Source organism: Ictalurus furcatus, chromosome 19 (assembly GCF_023375685.1).
Source record: "Ictalurus furcatus strain D&B chromosome 19, Billie_1.0, whole genome shotgun sequence".
Taxonomy (NCBI): Eukaryota; Metazoa; Chordata; class Actinopteri; order Siluriformes; family Ictaluridae; genus Ictalurus; species Ictalurus furcatus.
The window spans coordinates 15,877,198-15,896,460 of NC_071273.1; the positions used below are offsets into that span (position 1 = coordinate 15,877,198).

At 37.1% G+C, this 19,263-nt stretch overlaps 1 protein-coding gene across 1 annotated transcript; it reads left to right on the forward strand.

The window, feature by feature from the left end:
* The first annotated feature begins 966 nt into the window (after positions 1–966).
* LOC128623317 (pendrin-like) lies at positions 967–18,560 on the forward strand. The gene is made up of 21 exons (XM_053650293.1): positions 967–1,323; positions 2,049–2,185; positions 2,336–2,475; positions 2,559–2,669; positions 2,786–2,976; positions 3,428–3,592; positions 6,634–6,786; positions 6,928–7,010; positions 7,193–7,340; positions 7,561–7,674; positions 7,987–8,064; positions 8,346–8,441; positions 8,953–9,059; positions 9,204–9,273; positions 9,398–9,490; positions 9,570–9,665; positions 9,978–10,238; positions 12,394–12,448; positions 12,788–12,930; positions 15,016–15,093; positions 15,287–18,560. The coding sequence occupies exons 2-21, from the start codon at positions 2,061–2,063 to the stop codon at positions 15,308–15,310; spliced, it is 2,331 nt and encodes a 776-aa protein (XP_053506268.1). The 5' UTR covers positions 967–1,323; positions 2,049–2,060; the 3' UTR covers positions 15,311–18,560.
* The last annotated feature ends 703 nt before the right edge of the window (positions 18,561–19,263 follow it).

The window sequence follows — 19,263 nt, forward strand, 5'->3', positions numbered from 1 at the left end:
ACCTATCGGCAATTTTGCTAATTTAGACAATTCACCTACTGGCATGTTTTTCGGAAGTGGAAGTAAACTGGAGGACCTGGAGGAAACCCACATGGACATGGTGAGAGAACGTAAACAGTAACCTGAGCTCAGGTTCAAACTAGGGACCTTATAACTGTAAGGCAGCTGCTAGAATACATGTACTTTTCATTGTCAGTTTTAAATCAGATTGAGGATTTCATTTCAGGAGTGATACACAGGGATTGTGTCACTTAATTTTATTTTTTAAAAAATAGACAAAACTACTTCCCTTTATAAAACTGTCACCTATTTTTTTTATTAGTAATGGTTTTTTTCTCCACAGATGAGTGCTTTTCTAACACCTGACAAGATCAAATTCCATTTAACTTTCTTCTTCTGAGCAACTTGCTAGCTAAAATAATTTGCTAGCTCACCCACCCCCCTGTACGGTATGATATCTATATTTAGATAATAGTATTATTATAACTTATAATAACCACTATTTTGTGTAAGCATTTCCTCATTGGAACAGCTTACCCACAAACATGACAAGCTTTGCAAATAGAACTAGACAGCATAGAATGCACATACTAGGAATCTGCCACATGTAGAGAAAGAACAACACAAAGATCCCTACTAGGAAACAGAACACACTGCAAGTCATCAAGTCTACAAGACTTAAAAAATGAAGAGTCATCATTACACGGCATTACCAATATGCTACTAAATAGTACCTAAAATTTCATGTTATTATATTATGTTTTATATGTATGAAGTCTACAGCTTTGATAAAGACATTTTCACAAACGTTATCTGACTGCCTGAGTATGCTAATAAAATGCAAAAGCAGCAATATTTCAATGTAGTTTTAAAAACTGATTTCAGAAAAAGTTTACTTGAAAATATGCAAAGAATGACACTCATTGACTGCCAACTTTATTGCTTCCTCTCAAGTTGACACCTCCCACAACCCAACTCTACTCATAAATAAATACAAAAGGGGAGTATTCAGGTGATGTTCAGAGAGAACAAGAAGTCAAAAAAGAGAGAACGAGAGAGAGAGAGAGAGAGAGAGAGAGAGAGAGAGAGAGAGAGAGAGACAGAAGAAGAAGAAGAAGAAGAAGAAGAAGAAGAAGAAGAAGCAGGATAAAATTAGATGATAAAAAGAAGAACAGGAACAAGAACAAGGGAGTGAAGCTGAATTTATTGAAAATATGGAATCTGCACATGACATTGAATACATCTGCAAGTAAATTTAAGTCAAGTCATGTGTGATTAACAATTTCTCAATCAGATGTAAGAAGTTCAAATTTGAATTGTCAGGTAAGGATCATAAAACTGTTTACATTCTACTGATAAAATGTGTTAGCTATAAATCATAATAGTGATTGAATCTGATAAAGTGAGTAAATTAATGTAGAAAGTTGATTTGAGAGTAGTAGACACTATGTAAGGAATTAAGTACTTTGGGATGTGCTGAGATAGGAAAATAATGATCACCCCAATGTTGACTATTTCCCTATAACAGCATGCTCTGAAGTGTTTTATTCCTCTTATACCACAGCAATTTGTGAAATATATATATTTTAAATGTATTAATGAACTACAAGTCATGCAATTAACCTTCTGAATTCATGTTTAATGATGTAGAACAAGTTAGTTACCAATAAGTTATTACAGCAAAAATAGTCATTCTCTCATCAGCCTCTCTCTTTTCTCTATCTTAAAGTTAATCCTGTGATTTCTAGGTATTGCCCTGTTCAAGATCAAACAAGTTTCTTTAACTTTGTATACAAACCATTTAAAAAAATCCTTTTTGTTCTTACTTTCCTTTTTTTGATTTTGCATGGGTTGGAAGAGATTTTTGGTTTGATTAATCTGTTTCTAACTCTTAAATAAACTTCTAAATAAACTAGCCCACAAAATACAATGTTCACGTCATTATTACACACTCATGCATTCTGTGTAAAAAGCTGTGAGTTTGAAAAAAAGCAGTGAGCATTTCAAAATTGAGCACTATAGAAAAAAGAATCTACCATTTAAAACAGATTATCTTCAAGATGGACAGCCAGAACCAATATCATGTATCTCGGCCCATCTACTCCACACGTGCCTTTGAACATGCAAATGAAAGACAAGTCAGAGAGACGAAGAGCCTCAAAGAAAAGCTCAGAAATTCCTGCAGGTAAGTCTATTTAAAATTCTCAATGAAACACAAGATCATAGTTACTTGATTTACCTTAATAAATCTGTAAATCTCTTTATTATGTGCAGGGTTAACCATGACAATTCATGCCTTGCCTTAACACACTTATGTGTAATTGACTCATTACAGCTGCTCAGGTAAACGGATCTTGCGGCTGGTTAAAACGTTTTTCCCAATCCTTGAGTGGCTCCCAGCATATGAACTCAGGCTATGGCTTTCTGGTGAAATTATATCAGGAATCACTATGGGAATGGTGTGTGCTCTGCAAGGTAAGCTTTGTCCTGGGAAAATAATTAATTTGATCTCTAGCTTTTATTGTGTTTCTCACAGGCATTACATATTTTCCTATTAGGACTGGCCTACTCACTGCTGGTTAATGTTGGTCCTGTGTATGGACTTTTTGCTGCGTTCTTCCCAATTCTCCCCTACTTCATTTTGGGCACATCTAGACACCTATCTGTAGGTAGGGTTCTCTCTTTTTGCTTTTTTTTTTTTTTTAAATATAAGAACCATTTAATTTATTTAATAACAAGATACATTTTGATATAAGAAGTACATTCTCTGTTTTATTCTGGACAGGCCCATTTCCAGTCACCTGCCTGATGATGGGATCAGTGGTGTTGAATCTTGCTCCTGATGCGATGTTCATGAGACCAGGGAATGGGACAGGTATGAATGGGACAGCAGCAATGGTGATGAATGTTGCAGAAAGAGATGCAATGAGAGTGGCACTATCCACCTCTATGACTGTGCTGATTGGACTGTTTCAGGTATAGTTGTCCTTAAATAAAGGAAAACTTGCCCTCACTAGTCTTAGTGTCACACACCTCCCACCGGCCACAGAGTGTCTGATATATTTTGTATATTTATCTGGTCAAATGTTTCATAATCTTGGAGGAAGTAATCTGATTGGCTATCCACACTTCTGTGTATATGTACTTGTGTGTATGGACACTTCCATACACTGAAAAAACTTTTTGAGCTTATCAGAGCAAGATGTAGTCAGTGGATTGAAAAAAAAAATTACGGCATCGTATCTTAAGAAATTATTCGAGTATTGTTTGAAGCAGTTAGTAATAGGTGTGAATGGCTGTTTCAATATCAGACAAATTATTTCTTTCTGTGAAAATACACACATCTGATTAGAGAAAGTAAGGCACACTGAAACTGGGTCCAGGTCTCTATGCTGATGTAAATCTCTCTACAATTTATGTTTTTCAGCTGGCCATGGGTGTGGCCCAGGTGGGTTTCTTGGTGCGTTATCTATCTGAACCACTGGTGGGAGGCTTCACCACAGCAGCAGCTGTGACTGTAGTAGTCTCTCAGCTAAAACTGATTTTTAATGTTCCCACTGAAAACTACAATAGTGTCCTGGCGATTTTTTATGTGAGTATATAACATGACAAGCATTCACATCCTTGACCATTATCAGTGAATAGCATTACATGCTTTAAATGACTTTCAGTTTATTCAGATAAGACTCATTAAGGTTTCTTATTGCCTTTCAGTAATTTAAATTAGATATTTAAAGTAGATTTTTGCGTTAGCTGAACACTGGGAAGCGCCCTTGCACCTGACTGATATCTGAAGCTTGTGTAACATCATGCCTATTTATAGTTCTGCTGAGATCAGGTGACATGGCAATTAAGCGCGTCGAGTGATATATAAACTACACCTGTGAACCGTGCCGTCAGCCTCTATTATCTGAAGTAGGGATGCACCGAATGTTCAGCAACCGAAATTATTTGGCCGAAAATAGCAAAAAAAGCATTTTCGGTTTTCGGCTGAATAAGTGAAAAGGCAGAATAAATTTGACCGAACAATGACGTGTTTGATGACATGACCAAATAGCCTAGCAACCAGAGTGAGACGCTCGAATGTCACGACCTTGATGAGGGGGTGCACGCATGCACGAGCTGTGGACACGTGCGTTTGTTTTGTTTCTGTTCTGGAGCATGTTTCTGTCACGTCGCGAGAAGAAATGGAGTAGTGTACGAAAGCAGGTAAAGACGCACTGTTTCAACACAGCATCACTTCTGCTGTTGCCGCCAAAGCCAACCAGCATCTGCTTTGACTTACGCCACTGGCCAGAGCAGTGGATATAAGTACAGAGAGCCCTTACTAGACACAGTCGGTGCATTTTCTCTTGTTCCCGTATGAGGAACAGAGGAGGGCAGAAAGAATGCAACACTACTGGCTGGGCAGCAGATGTAGGCACTTTAGGAATATAATCTGGCCTAGGATACAGAAAGGCCTTGGCTAATCCAGGGGTAAAGTCAAGGCAGGAAGGAGCAACAGAGAGCTTGTAGATTTCCTACTCCCTTGAGAGATGTCAGGTTCAGTAGAAGAGCTACCTTTAGAGTCAGAAGCTTCTCAGAGCCTGACACTAAGGGCTAAAATGCGACACCTGACAGACCTTCCAGGACCAGAGAAAGGTCTCAGGAAGGTATGCGTGGTCTGCAGATGTGCCTCAGCCACCTGACACCATGCGTCCCTCAAAGTTAGAGGATGTTGCCCCAGAGAGGCTCCATCAATAGGTGTGTGGCTGGCTGAAATGGCAGCCATGTAGACCCTGATTTTAGGAGGAGCCAACCCCGCTGAGAAATGTCCTTGTAAGAACTCCAGGACTGTATCTATTGCGCAGTTCGCTAGGTCTAGCTGACTTTCCTCACACCACAAGACAAAAAGTTGCCACTTGAGTGCATACAATTTCATCATGGATGGCGCTCTAGAATTCTATTTGGTCTCTACAACCTCAGTTGTGAGACCAGAATCTATGAGCTGGTGCCCCTCAGGGGCCAGACCCACAGTTTCCATAGTTCCAGCCGAGGGTGATAAATCAGCCCTCCGGCTTGAGAGAGTAGGTCCCTGTGGATGGGAATCTCTGAAGGAGTGCCGTCTAGCAGGGATATTGTCTCTGAGAACCATATTCGAGCTGGCCAATAAGGTGCTACTAGCAGCAGACGTAGACCGTCTTGGCGAACTCTCGCTAGAACTTGTGGGAGCAGAGCGATCTGGGGAAAAGCATATAGATGTGACTTTGGCCACATGTGCACCATGATGTCCAGCCCTAATAATGCAGGAGGAGTGAGGGCAAACCACAGCGGGCAGTGTGTTGCCTCCTTGGAGGCGAACACATCCATTCCCACTTGGCCAAACCTCAGCCATATGGACTCCACCACTTGTGGATGGAGCCACCAATCCCTGGGCCTCAGCCCCTGCCTCAACAGGATGTCTGCCCCCACATTCCAGTTGCCCAGAATGTATATTGCACTCACTGACAAAACTTTTCCTCTGCCCAGAGAAGAATTAGCTGTGCCTGCCTGAACAGGGGGCGCAAACATTATCCTGGTGGTCGATATATGAGTGGTCGATATATGAGACCACTGCTGTGTTGTCTGTTAACACATGGTGACCTCTCAATTGAGGAAGAAAGAATTTCAGTGCTAGAAATATGGCCCACATTTCTAGGCAATTTATATGCCACTCCAGATGAGGGCCACGCCAGAGACCGTGAGCTGGACAACCATCTAAGAGAAGGAGGTGTCTTTCATTACCGTCTTGCACTAAGTAGACACCCCTAGAGTGTAGAAACCGGGGGCACTTCCAAATTCTCAGCGCATATAGGAATCACTGTGTGACACTGATTACTCTTCCAACTTCTCAGCCACTTCTCAGCCACCACTGAAACAGTCTCCTGTGCAATAGACTCAACAGTATGACGTTGGCTGCTGCTGCCATAAGCTCCAACATTCTCCCACAGAGACTGGAGGGGATGCCAAGATCCAGCTTTATCTTGCTCAATGTTGATAGGATTGACCCTACGCATGTTGGGGATAGAAACGCCCTCATTGTAGTAGAATCCTTATAACCCCTAGAAAAGATGTCCACTGCACTGGAGAAAGCATACTTTTCTGAGGTTCAGTCTGAACCCCAAGCTCTTCATATGGGCAGAACAACATCTCGATGTTGAACCACCAGTTCTCTGGATCGTGCTAGAATTAACCAGTCGTCCAGGTAGTTTAGTACATGGATGCCCTGGAGTCACAATGGAGCCAGAATGACATCCATGCACTTTGTGAAGGTGCAAGGGGATAAAGCTAAATTTGAGTCCAATGCAAAGACCAGGAACTTCCTATGACTGGGCGATATTTCTGGAAATATGCACCTTTTAGATTTATCGTCACAAACCAGTCCTCAATTAGACATTAAAAAGTGTCATTTATACACATTTTCTGTAATCATAAATTACTTTAGAATAGAATAGAATATTTTCAATTATTCAGTGTAATGTGTGGTTGAACATTTTTGGGTGGTGAAATTTTAAAAGCAAATTATTATTTTTTTTTTGTCACTGACCCAAATTCATTTCCACTTTTGAAAAGCTCTTATAATTGAATGGTTTCTCATTTTTGATTTGTTGTTAGACTATTGGGGACGTATTTAAAAACATTAAGAAATCCAACATGGTTGACTTCATTGCTGGAATACTGACTATCATTGTGGTAATGCTTGGAAAAGAGTTCAACATCAGATTTCAGAAACAGCTTCCAGCGCCTATCCCCTTTGAAGTGATAGTGGTAGGTATCTGCAAAATTTCACTTTTGTAAAATACACTTTACCTCTCAAAATCTACAGTAAATCTTTATTAAAGAACCTGAATGGTGTATTTGTGTTTCTCAATCTTCAGCTCTGCTATATCTATGTTTTTTTTCTATTAGACAATTATTGATGCAGGAGTTTCTTATGCAGTGGACCTTAGCACCAATTACGGTGCTGGCATTGTTAAATATATCCCAAGAGGGTGAGAATAGAACTTCCTGTAGCATAGAACATGCAAATGATCTGAAAGTTTTAACATTTTCTGATAAAAAGTAAACAGCTTTTTTATTGCTGGTGCAAAATTTAAAACACAAAATTAGATTTGATGTGTGTGTGTGTGTGTGTGTGTGTGTGTGTGTGTGTGTGTGTGTGTGTTTTCAATAGATTTATTCCACCTCAGCCTCCAGATGTATCACTCTTTAGCAGTATTGTGAGCCCAAGCTTTTCCACAGCAGTGGTGTCTTATGCCATAGCAATATCAGTGGCTAAAGTCTATGCAGCAAAACATGACTTGGTAGTTGATGGAAATCAGGTAAGTTTGTGTGTGTGTGTGTGTGTGTGTGTGTGTGTGTGTGTTCGTGTTCAGGAGTGATTATGAACTGGTGGGGAATTCTTTTGCTCCCTGTTAGACTGACCACTTATTACTTGCTGGAACAAATATAAGTGACTAGAGGAGAACATACAGTCCTATTAATCACTGTCTCTGCAACAGTTTTTAAGCAGCTTTTTTTCTTCCATTTTTTTCCCAACAGGAATTGATAGCCTTTGGATTCAGCAACATTGTCTGTGGCTGTTTTGGTGGCTTTGTGGCCACCACTGCACTTTCACGTACAGCGATACAGGAGAGTACAGGAGGAAAAACTCAGGTACACACACACACATGTTTGTCAGTTAATTAATGCAATGCAAACATCTAACCCTAACCTAACCTTAACCCCAGTAACCAAAAAGAAACGCTACAGTTTGTGTTAAAAAAGAAAAAATAATAATCATTTTTCTCACGGGGTACATTTCCTTGTGGGGAAATTGTGTCACCACCAAGATATAAAAACAATGTAGAGAGCATAGAAAAAAGAACATAATATAGACTCAAGCATATAGTAATCGCTGGAGACTGCACTACAAACATAACCCATGCAGACACATCCTCTTTTTATTATGACTGTGTTCAAATGCAGGTAGCATCGATAATTTCCGCTCTGTTGGTGCTGATAGTGATCGTGGCTCTTGGGCCTCTACTTCAGCCTCTGCAGAAGGTATGTCAAAGAGTTGGAGAACATGTAATAAGAGGGTTTCATGCTAAAATCTGTAAAGGTCCATAAACACATAAACATGTGAACCTCAACTATAAACATACATAATGTACTGTTGGATAACTAGCCACCTGAAGAGACTTGCTGAATCTGCCCACATCTGCAAAAAAAAAAAAAAAAAAAAAATGATAGGAAAACCATGCAGTCAAAATAAAATTATTTAATACAAGAATGTCTCTAACACTTTACTTCTAATTCTTCTGTTCTCCTTCTTTAACTTCCAGTCAGTGCTGGGGGGCATTGTTGTTGCCAACCTGAAAGGTATGTTTATGCAGCTGTATGATGTGCCCATACTATGGAGGAAGAACAGGACCGATTGTGTAAGTAATCATAACGACACACACACAAGGCCAACAAAGGTCAACCTTTCTAACTATTCGTACAACTTTATTAACCACATTTTCCTCACTGGAGATTTCTCATGAGATCAGATTCCACAAAGTTTTATGAACATAACAAGTTACACAAATCAACAGAAACAGGAGCATTTATTCATTCGTTCATTCATTCATTCATCCCCAGTAACCTCTTATTAAGAGTGACCAATCCAACTGTGTTTAGGAGAAGGGAGGAAACCAAAAACTCAGAAGAAAACCATACAGACATGTGGAAACTCTGCATAGACAGTAACCTGAGCTCAGGAACAAATCAAACCTTTTATGCACAGAAAACAGAACATTTTAATGGTCAGCTGCTTTAAATAAATTTTATGGATCTAGTAATCAGGATGGATAAAACAGACAAAATTCCCTTATTCATTTTGAAGTTGTTTAAAATGCAGTAGATGCAATGTAATGGATACATACTGATCATATACTTACATTCTCACAGCTTATTTGGGTGTTTACATTCATTGCCTGCATCCTGCTTGGACTAGATATCGGTTTGCTGGCTGGCGTAGTGTTTGAGGTTGGCACTGTGGTTATCAGGACACAATTGTAAGTAAATTTGGCCGCTTATTAATGCCATTTTATAACATGCTATAAAAGCCTAGGGTGTTTTTTCCCCCTATGATTTTTATTATAAACTATTATAAACAATTATGAAAAATATATGGAATATATCTATCATTTTCATGTCAGCCCAACTTGTTCAACACTTGGAAATATACCCAACACAGACATCTACAAGAATATGAAAGACTATAAAAATGTAAGAAATTAAATATCATTCTATGCATTATTATATCCCATGCTTCTTCAATCAAACATTTCATTCATTTTTTTTAACAAAAAATGTGGCTCTAATTGTCTTTGGTCATAAATGTTCCTCTCAGATTGTCGCATGTCCTGGAACAAAGATTTTCAAGTGCAATGCACCAATATATTTTGCCAACATCGATTATCTGAAAGATCAGATAAAGCATATAGTAAGTTCTGCACAAGACTGCATGGATTTCTCAGTTACAAGAGCTGCTGGATTGATAAATTTTAACTGTTCACGGCCAGGTGGGATTTGATGCAGTGCAAGTATTTAAGAAAAGGAACAAAGCATTAAAGAAGATTCACAGTCTAATCAAGAAGGGGAAGCTTAAAGTCACAGAGGTACACAAACAAAACAAAACACACGATGGTTATTATTATTATTATTATTATTATTATTATTATTATTATTATTATTATTATTATTATGTAATACCTTTTATTATTATTTCACAAAGTAAAGGTTTGGGAAGTAATAATAAAAAACTGAAGTAAAAAAAAAACAAAAAAAAACATCAGACATAGATGGAGCCTGATGAATGTGTATTGGAAGTGTGTTCCAGACCTTTGGTGCACAAAATCAAAACACATTATAACTATAAAACCCTGCTGTTGAAACATTGTTTTTCTTCACCCATCACACATCTGTTACAGAATGGCTTGGTGCCATTGGAAGAACAGGGTGTGATCAATGAGGGGTTTGAGAATGAACGGGACCCTGAGCAGGTGGAAGGTGAACCACAGCAGGAAGTGAAAAATGGAGCTCGATCAGATGTGGATGTGGAGGTGCAAGTGGACTGGACAGCTGAACTGCCTTTCGACATCACAGTCCCCAAAGTCAACATCCACAGCTTGGTGATGGACTTCTGTGCTGTCTCCTTCCTAGATGTGATGTCAGTAAAGTCCCTCAGACTGGTAGGTGTGCATTCACATTCTTAAGCGACTCTTGTCAAAGTACAGAATAGCTTAAACTGATTAATATTTGAGAGTCTTGTGGACTTCTGAGTAGAGCCATCTGAGCATGATAATCTTTCTAAATCATTTCTTTCAGTTTTCTGTAGCTTGAATGACTGCACAAAAATAGCAATATTTATAACGACATTTAAAGAATTCTGGAAACTTTAATTGAGAACCTACCACAACGGAAAACTTTGGGGTTAGGTCTTGCAAATGGCTATAGGATTTAAATATTTTTCTGTACCCAGAACATGCTACTTCCCAGAATATTAGGTGCAATAATTGATTGTTTTGTTTTTTGATAGTACAGATCACCTGCAAAATATGTAGAATGTGATGAAAAGATTTAAGTATGAGTAAAAGTATATTATGTAGCTGAAAAAACTCATTTGGAAAACTGTGGCCTTGGCTGGACTGCTTGTCTATGTTTACATCGGCCTCCTATCAGTCTCTATTATAGCCACTGCCCAACGCTACTCCATTACAACGTTGTTGGAATTAAATGCATGGCGAATCCGGTAAGCATCCAGCATAACCAGACAGATTTACTGTGAGCAACACATGTAGAGGGGGAAGCAGTACAATAGCCCTCTGCTGACGCTTATCTTCTAGCTACATTGGATAAACAAAGTCTATACACCCCTATTAAAATAGCAAGTTTTTGTGATGTAAAAAATGTAGCCAAGATAAATCAGGTAAGATCTTTTTACACTTTTGATGTGGTATAGCAAGCAACGTAATTCAAGTAAAAAGCAAGCAAGAAATGTTTCAGGAAAAAAAGAAGAAAAAATTTTACAATATTTTACAAAAATTTTACCTTTTGTAACACAGTCTTTTTGGGTATGTCAGCTTAGCACGCATCTTAATTTACTTCTATTCTTCCTTGCAAAAATGCTTCAGATCAATCAAATTGGGATGGGCTCTCCTGTGCACAGCCCTCTTCACATCTTTCCACAGGTTTTTGATAGGATTTAGAGCCGGGCTCTGACTGGGCTATTCCAAAGTGTTGTCCTTCTTCTTCTGAAGCCTTCATTTGTTGGCTTGGATTTGTGCTTTGTATTATTATTATGGTGGAAGGCAAAATGTTTCTTCATCTTCAGTTGTTTAGCAGAGCCTTTCAGGTTTTGTGTCAAAATGGATTGGTATTTGGAGCTATCCATGATTTCCTCTACATTGACTACAGTCTCAGTCCCAGCTGAAGAGGGGCAGCCCCATGATACTGCCACCACCATACTTCACCATGGGTTTGGTGTTCTTTGGATGATAAGCTGTCTTGTTATTGTGCCAAACATTAGAATTATGACCAAAAAAGTTCTTCCTTGGTCTAATCAGACCATATCGCATTTTGTGACATTGTTTGGGGTGATTGAATGTGATTGAATATGTTCCTGAAACATTTTACCAGTGTGTAGACTTCTTATAGCCACTTTACAGTAGTTTCTGAAATCAAGAACAACCATCCTAATATAAAACAGCCTATAGCCACATTATTCACTGCCAATAACTTGTGAAATTGTTTTAGCGATGAAAAAGGACCAACGCGGACCATCTCCTATCATGCAACTGTTAGCATAATGTCACCTAGGTATTTATCTACTTGTGAGGTAATGTTATCTCTCCTAATGTTGTACAACAAACATTAGGCATTTTTTATCAGGTATTTCTAAATAATAAAGTAAGGCAATGTCTTTACTACTCAGCATACCTAATGTTTGAAAGTGATGCCATGAGAATGCTAACTCTAACTGGCCACTGTGGGCAAAATGGACAAGAAAAGAGCGTGGGTTCAAGGAGAATTTTTTTTTTCTAATGTTATTGAGCTTCTACAACTAGAGTTCCACTACTGACTCTTGACTAATGCACCTTTAAGTCATTTAGTCTATGTGTGCAAATCAATTAATGAGGTACACCTTGTTGTAACTCTAAAACCACATTTCTAATCAAAAGTTAATTAGCTTAGCTAAACTAAAATTTGTGCCATCGCTGACTTAACAGACAGTGAATATGCTGTTTTACTGTGTTTTATAGAACCCAAAAATGCTCTAATCACAAAAGTTGTTCGTTAGGAATTTATATCCGTCAATAATTCATTAAGTTGCTTTATTCATTCCAGATCATAAAGGAATTCCTACGCATTGGAGTCAATGTATATATTGCTGGCTGTGATGGTATGTACTGGTAATGTATAACATAAAAACCTCTGGTATGTTATGCGCTTAGAAAATAGGTCTAGTCAAAGATCTTTTTTTTGCATAGTTAATGGTACATGGTCCTTCCTTGGAACCTTCTTTGATAGGGAAAGTCCTGGTTGTACATGCAATTTATAAGGGTTTCCACAGAAGGACAAGCTGAAATGATTATTAGCTATTTTAAAATACATTCTACAACGCTCTGACTAAATCACAGTGATTCCTAGTTTAAAAATACATAAACAAAGAATAGCAGAATTTAAGAATTATACTAGTAATCTAACTTAAATTATTCTTAATAAACACTTCATGTTATAGATGAGATTATCATGAAGATGGAGTCCATAGGCTTCTTTGATGAGATGGTACACAGAGGCATGCTCTTCCTCTCTGTGCATGATGCAATTCTCTACATCAAGATGGAAACTGATAGTGATATAGAAGACCCGATGATAGAGAAGGTATGAATTAATGACAGAATCTGTTTGGGTATAAAACGAAATGCTTCAGTTAGGAAAAAAAAAAAGCTTCAGTTGGATTTATAAATGATGCCCAAAGATTAACTACCAAGGAATGTGTTTTTTCCTGCTGTAGTAGCTGTAGTTTTAAAAGCTGCTTAAAAATGAAAAGAAAAAAAAGTGGAATATTTCTGTAAAGACTTGGCTTGTTTAACAATTGAGAGATGTTATGACAGAAATCTAGCCCTAATTTCCTGGGGAAAGCATGTCACCAGACGGTTTTCCATTTTCCATTAAGAGAGCAAAATTCTAAAACACACCAGGAACTTTCTGCAGACAACCTACAGAGACATGATTAACACAGTCATATTCACACTTCTCAAACTTCTCAAAATACATTTTTTTCTTGATTGACCAAACACACATACATTCTGTCTTGTAAATAAAATGGATGGCTTCCAAATTTTGCTAAATTTAATAATGCCACGTGTCTATTCATATTCAAAAGCTTTGCTTAACAAAATCCCTGATTTGTAGGAATCTGATTGTGCAATGATTCCTAGCTAAAAGGCAGTGCTAGTTCTGTTAAACCCAACATGCCAACCTGAAAGGTTTCGCAGTCAGATAACGTTGTCTGAGGCCAGTGTTATGTTTGACAATGTGCTAAATACAGCTCAGGCCATAGTAACACAAACACAAACACATGCAAGGTAGGGAGACATGTCACAGTGCAATATTAATAATGTAAAGGAGATCACCTATATTTAAAAAGAAGCTAGAGAGTCAACTAGAGGAAAACATGCATGCAAATTCAAATGAGGGCGGTCACCCTTGTGGAATGACTGGCCATATAGTGAGACACTATGTTTACATGGACAGCAATAATCTAATTATTGACCTTATTCTGAATAAGACAATATTCTCATTAAGGTGTTTACATGAGTTGCATTTACAATATTCCTTTCATGTTCCCGTTTTACATGTTATACAACATAGAGCGATTAACAGCACACGTCATTACGTCACCGCACCACGCCGTCCGACGTTCGCTCCAGAATTTCACGTATCAGCATTCAGTTGGTCTTCGTTATGGTACCATATACAGTTTTGGGTGTTTCATTTTTAATTTTACGAAAGCTTCAAGTTAATTATTTGTCGTGCTGTACGTGCAAACCGAAACCACATACTTACCTACTATACTGTAAGTTTCTTAAATATAAGGCTGTAGCATTACTTTCTGTCTAGACCACATACTTCCAATACAGGGGATATTTTTGTGCAAATGACCCCAAGTAGTCATTATGAATTTTTTGCAGCCCAAGCTTTGAGCATACATTGGTAAAAATTCCAGATTCACAGTTGTAAATTATATTTACATAATTTATAGTAAATTATATATACATATACATATATATGTATATATACATATATATGTGTATATATATATATATATATATATATATATATATATATATATATATATATATATATATATATATATATATATGTGTGTGTGTGTGTGTGTGTGTGTGTGTGTGTGTGTGTGTGTGTGTATGAGAGGGACCATTCTAGTGTGATGGGTGAACTTTCATTTCTTCACATACTATTTCAAAAAGTCAGGAGGTCTTCCCTACTTGCTTGACATTAGAAATAAAAAAAAAATTAAAAGACTTGTCCTATGAAATAATAAATAATAGCTAAGATACCTTATTCTCCTATGGCTCCCAGGCTGGTGTTTTGTCCACCCCTATATTATGATTGCTATAAGGCTGTATGGGTCAATATGCAAAATGCACAAAGATGCACTATTTATGCTCATGAAACCCATGGGATAGTAAAAGCTGACAAGGTAGAACATACCTGCTATAACAGTTGGAAACCCAGTAACAACTTTACTTGTTGTGTTTAGTTAATAATTATCCAAACCAACATCAATCTTTCTATAGGAGTCAACAGTTTTTGCAATATTTATACTTACTTATATTACTTATATAATGTATTTACAATATAGTTGTATATTAATATATTCACATAAAACAATAATGTTTTATGCATAAATTGATCGTCTTTTTCTCTTCCAATGTCCAGATAGCACAGCTACAGCATGACAAAGAATCTTTCACTGATGATGAAGACTTGATTGAGACCTATGACAACCAGCGTTTGGTGAGTGCCTCAATTCATTGTTATAGAAGTAAACAAATCAGTTAAGTAATCCATACAATAATTTTTTATATTTACTGACATTCTCATAACCTCAATAATAAAAGTTAGTTCATGCTAGGAACCTACTGTATATGTTTTAGATTATGTAGTGTTTTAATATTAGTAAACATAATTATTTATTTGTTACCTATAGGCTATCCATGGTCTCTCAGGCTGAGCCTGAACTGATGCTTTCTTTGGACCTAGAAAAAAGCCAACAAGGTCTTCCAACCAAAAGAACACAGGACACAGATTAAGATGACACACTTAAATGTGCTTAATTATCATCCGCGAACTAGAGTGAAACTAATTTTAAAAAAATGTGTATATAAATGATACATTGTACATATCCTGGGAGTTTAAAGGGGGCAGAAGTGTTACTGAGGCTTAATGTGACAATTTGCTTAGGCAATTTCTTATTATTTTGCTATTTTTGTAAGCACTCGCTCAGGACATAAGCTGATATGTACTGAAATATCAGGTGTACCTGAGACTGTTAATCATGCAGTTGGTACTGTTTAATATTTGAGAAAATTTAAGGAAATTGTTTTAGCATAATACAATGACACACTGCATCAAAGACTTTGAGGTATTTACAGCACTTTCACACTTTTACTCCTAGTCTCTGTGGGAATCCCTTCCTTTACTTTATACCATTATAACGTCAAACCATACCATGTAACATTCATAATATGCACAACTCTTCCCCCATAATGTTTTTTTATTTATTTATTTAATTTGTTTTTTTAACTTCCAAGCATGTCATACCATTATACACATTAATGTATTCAATAATTTCCCTGTTTGAAAAGTAGTATTTTTTAGCACTCCATAGATTTTCACTCTGCCATACCTGGTTTAGTTTTTAACTGCAGACAAGCAGGATATAATTTCAGGTAATATATAATATTTAAGCTAATTTCTGCATCTAGTACACTTCTCAGGTATTTATCTTTATGACTTAATACTTCCTCACTAATTTTACTATTATAACATTCTTTTTTTGTGCTGCACTGTCCTGTAAATTTACAAGAAAATAGAAGAAAATGACAGAACTAAAGCATTTATTTTACAGCTGTCAGTGTTCTGCTTCTCTTGTCTTTATGCTATAATAATGTTATAATCCATATGATGCCAATGTATTCTATATTCTTCCAGTTACTGTAATCTCAAATACAACTAATTTTGCTGCATCTTCAAATTATTAGGTAGCTATCCTATTCCCATTATTATTATTATTATTATTATTATTATTATTATTATTATTATTATTATTATTTTACCTTTAATCTGTGTATTAAAAATATTTACAATGAAAAAAGAATGACTTAGAATGAAAGAAGATTTATAATGGGAAAAACACACAATTATTTGTGTTAGAATATGAATTTTCCTAGTCTTTTTTTAACACTACAATCTGCCAAGTACTGCAAAGATGTCTATATTCATTTGAGTTTGACTGTAGTCTTGTTTGGAACACTGGTCTGTATATTTGGTGGTTTATTCTACTTAATTGTGTAGTATTGGCCACCATTGCACAAGTAATTTCTTGATTTGTCTCTCATTTGTGAGAGTGTATTATCCCAACCTACTGGATTTCAATAGCACAAGCATTTAGAGCTAGACTCATGTATGAGAGGACCCTGCTGTGGATAGGCAACTTTGATGCAAAGATTTTGGAGCAGGTAGTCTCGGGTAGTTGGTGATTTACAAAGGGTCCAAAATGACCTCAGCTGTGTCCCATGACCTTTGCTCTAGTTTATACCCCTAATGGTCAAGCGGGTAAACATTTGTCAATATTCACAACAAGGATACAGCAATGCTATTAAGTCTGCTTGGGAGCCACCAACAGTTTAATCTATTCTACAGAGAAACATTAGAGGTAGGTGCAATTCTATACATTGCAGAAAGTTGAAGATGATACAAGATGAGAAAAGTAATTTGCCAAACAATGTGGAAAGGACCTATATATTTATGATATTTTTAAAGGTGTTTTTTTTTTTTTTCCATTGTGGATAACCGTATAATCTTTCCACTTGCATGTTTGTACTTGGACAATCACTAGACATTAGGGTAATATTAATGTTTTAGTGGTTTCAAAAGGTTTTTCATATATTTGAGCTTTACTGAGTCCCCTGGTCTAGAATCTTGTGTTCAGGAACGCCGTGGAACATGAAAACCTTTTTTTAACAGCTTGGCCATCTCCAGGACATAGGGAGCTTAGGCAAGGGGATTAACTGCCAATTACCACTAAGGTACTGATGTAACTGTTGATGGGATCTAAGCCGATGAGAAAGTCTATACTAATGTGGCAGCTTCTATTACACAGTGTGGCATGGAGGGCACTGGGGGTCTGAAACTGGAGGGATCCAGTGACATGTAGAATTTGGGCTATTTGATCAAAATACAATTGCCAGAAATGTAGGATTTGAGCTGGACTTTATGAACAACAGGCTTGGGTAGCGGTTCAAGAAGCCCTCCCATGATAATACTAAATACCTCTGTCAAGCCTTGATACATGTGTACATCTACAAAAGCATGGTTTTTGGAATGCTCTGTTGCAGTAACATGGAAGGTTTTGGCAATGTAATCCTAAAGGTGATGTTTTCTTTTTCTTTTACTTTTATTTGGCCTCCAAATATTTTTTGGGCTAATGCAATTTTAATATCTCCATTTTGCTCAGTTAATTTGCACATAAGATTGCAGCTTTCAAAGTGACTTGATAAATCACACTTCTGGGAATATTATTTGGCCCTTGACTTCTATGGAGTTGAAAGGAATCCAAGAATGTAGCCACCCTAAACCTCATACTATGTTGCACCTCTGCGCTGTTTGGTGCATTGCTATATGTAGAAATGTGCAGCCATCTGATCAATCAGCAGTGTTTTCCTTTCTCCAAACATAACACTTCTTATTTAAACAAAAGAGTTATATTTTGGCCTCATCCGTCCACAAACCTTTATTCCATTAGCCTTCTCGCTTGTCCATGTTAGCAAACTGCAGACGGGCAGCAGTGCTCTGTTGTATAGCAGTGACTTTTGTGCACTGTTGTTCAGTGTTCTCCTGATGGTGGACTCATGAACATTAAAATTAGACAATGTGAGAGAGTCCTTTAGTTGCTTAGAAGTAACCCTGGCTCCTTTTGTGACCTTGCGGACTATTACATGTCTTGCTTTTGGAGTGATCTTTGTTGGTCGACCACTCCTGGGGAGCATAACAATGGTCTTAAATTTCCTCAATTTGTACACATTCTGTCCGACTCAGGATTGGTGAAGTCCAAACTCTTTAGAGATGGACATCAACAACTCTTTTTCTCAGGTCCTCTGAAATCTCCTTGCTTTATGCCATGATACAGTTCCACAAACATGTGTTGTGAAGATCAGACTTGATAGATCCTTGATCTTTAAATAAAACAGAGTGCTCACTCACATCAGATTGTCATCCCATTTATTGAAAACACCTGACTCTAATTAGAAATTACATCAGTAACTGTAATAAAATTGCATAAATTTTAAATGTAATGCGTTACATTACTGCGTTATCAGAAAAAAGTCATTAGAATTCAGTAACTTTGTAATGCGTTATACCCAACTCTGTTGACAAGGCATTATGCAGGTTAGTTTTAGATTCACAGTATTTCATGGGAAACAAGGGGGCACTTCGGTCAATGAGGCTAAAAGTCAGAGGCTTTAAATTCAACTATTCCCCTAGATGGAGACAAAGTTAAGGTATTTTTAATGTTTACAAAAATAATTAACAAATGCAAAAAAAACAAAAACAAAACAAAAACCAAAAAAAAAATCTAAAAGAAGGGGGTTTCCCCTTCTTTCATCATTGGATGTGAAAAGAAGAAGAAAAAAAACACTGGTGACCTACAGTACTTGTTTGCTTGGCAACTATTAATCAAAAACTAATAGCAAAGCCAAGCAATCTCATCCTGGGCATCTGGGCTGGTCAACCCCTGAGCATTATCTATTAAATTAATCTCAGATTTGTTTACCAACATTACAGAAGTGCCTCTTGGGATTGATTTTCCCATTAGCTTTTGTTAAATAGAAAACAAACTGTTAGAATTGAATTGTAGACTTAAATCTCTATAGTGGCTATTACTAAATGTTTACGTTGGGACAT

Bases quoted from the DNA above. Each gene is read 5' to 3' on its own strand.
- LOC128623317 (XM_053650293.1), top strand. From the start codon at position 2,061: ATGGACAGCCAGAACCAATATCATGTATCTCGGCCCATCTACTCCACA. The intron at 2,186-2,335 runs GTAAGTCTATTT...GACTCATTACAG, and splicing joins AAGCTCAGAAATTCCTGCAG to CTGCTCAGGTAAACGGATCT. The intron at 9,060-9,203 runs GTAAGTAAATTT...TTTTCATGTCAG, and splicing joins GTGGTTATCAGGACACAATT to CCCAACTTGTTCAACACTTG.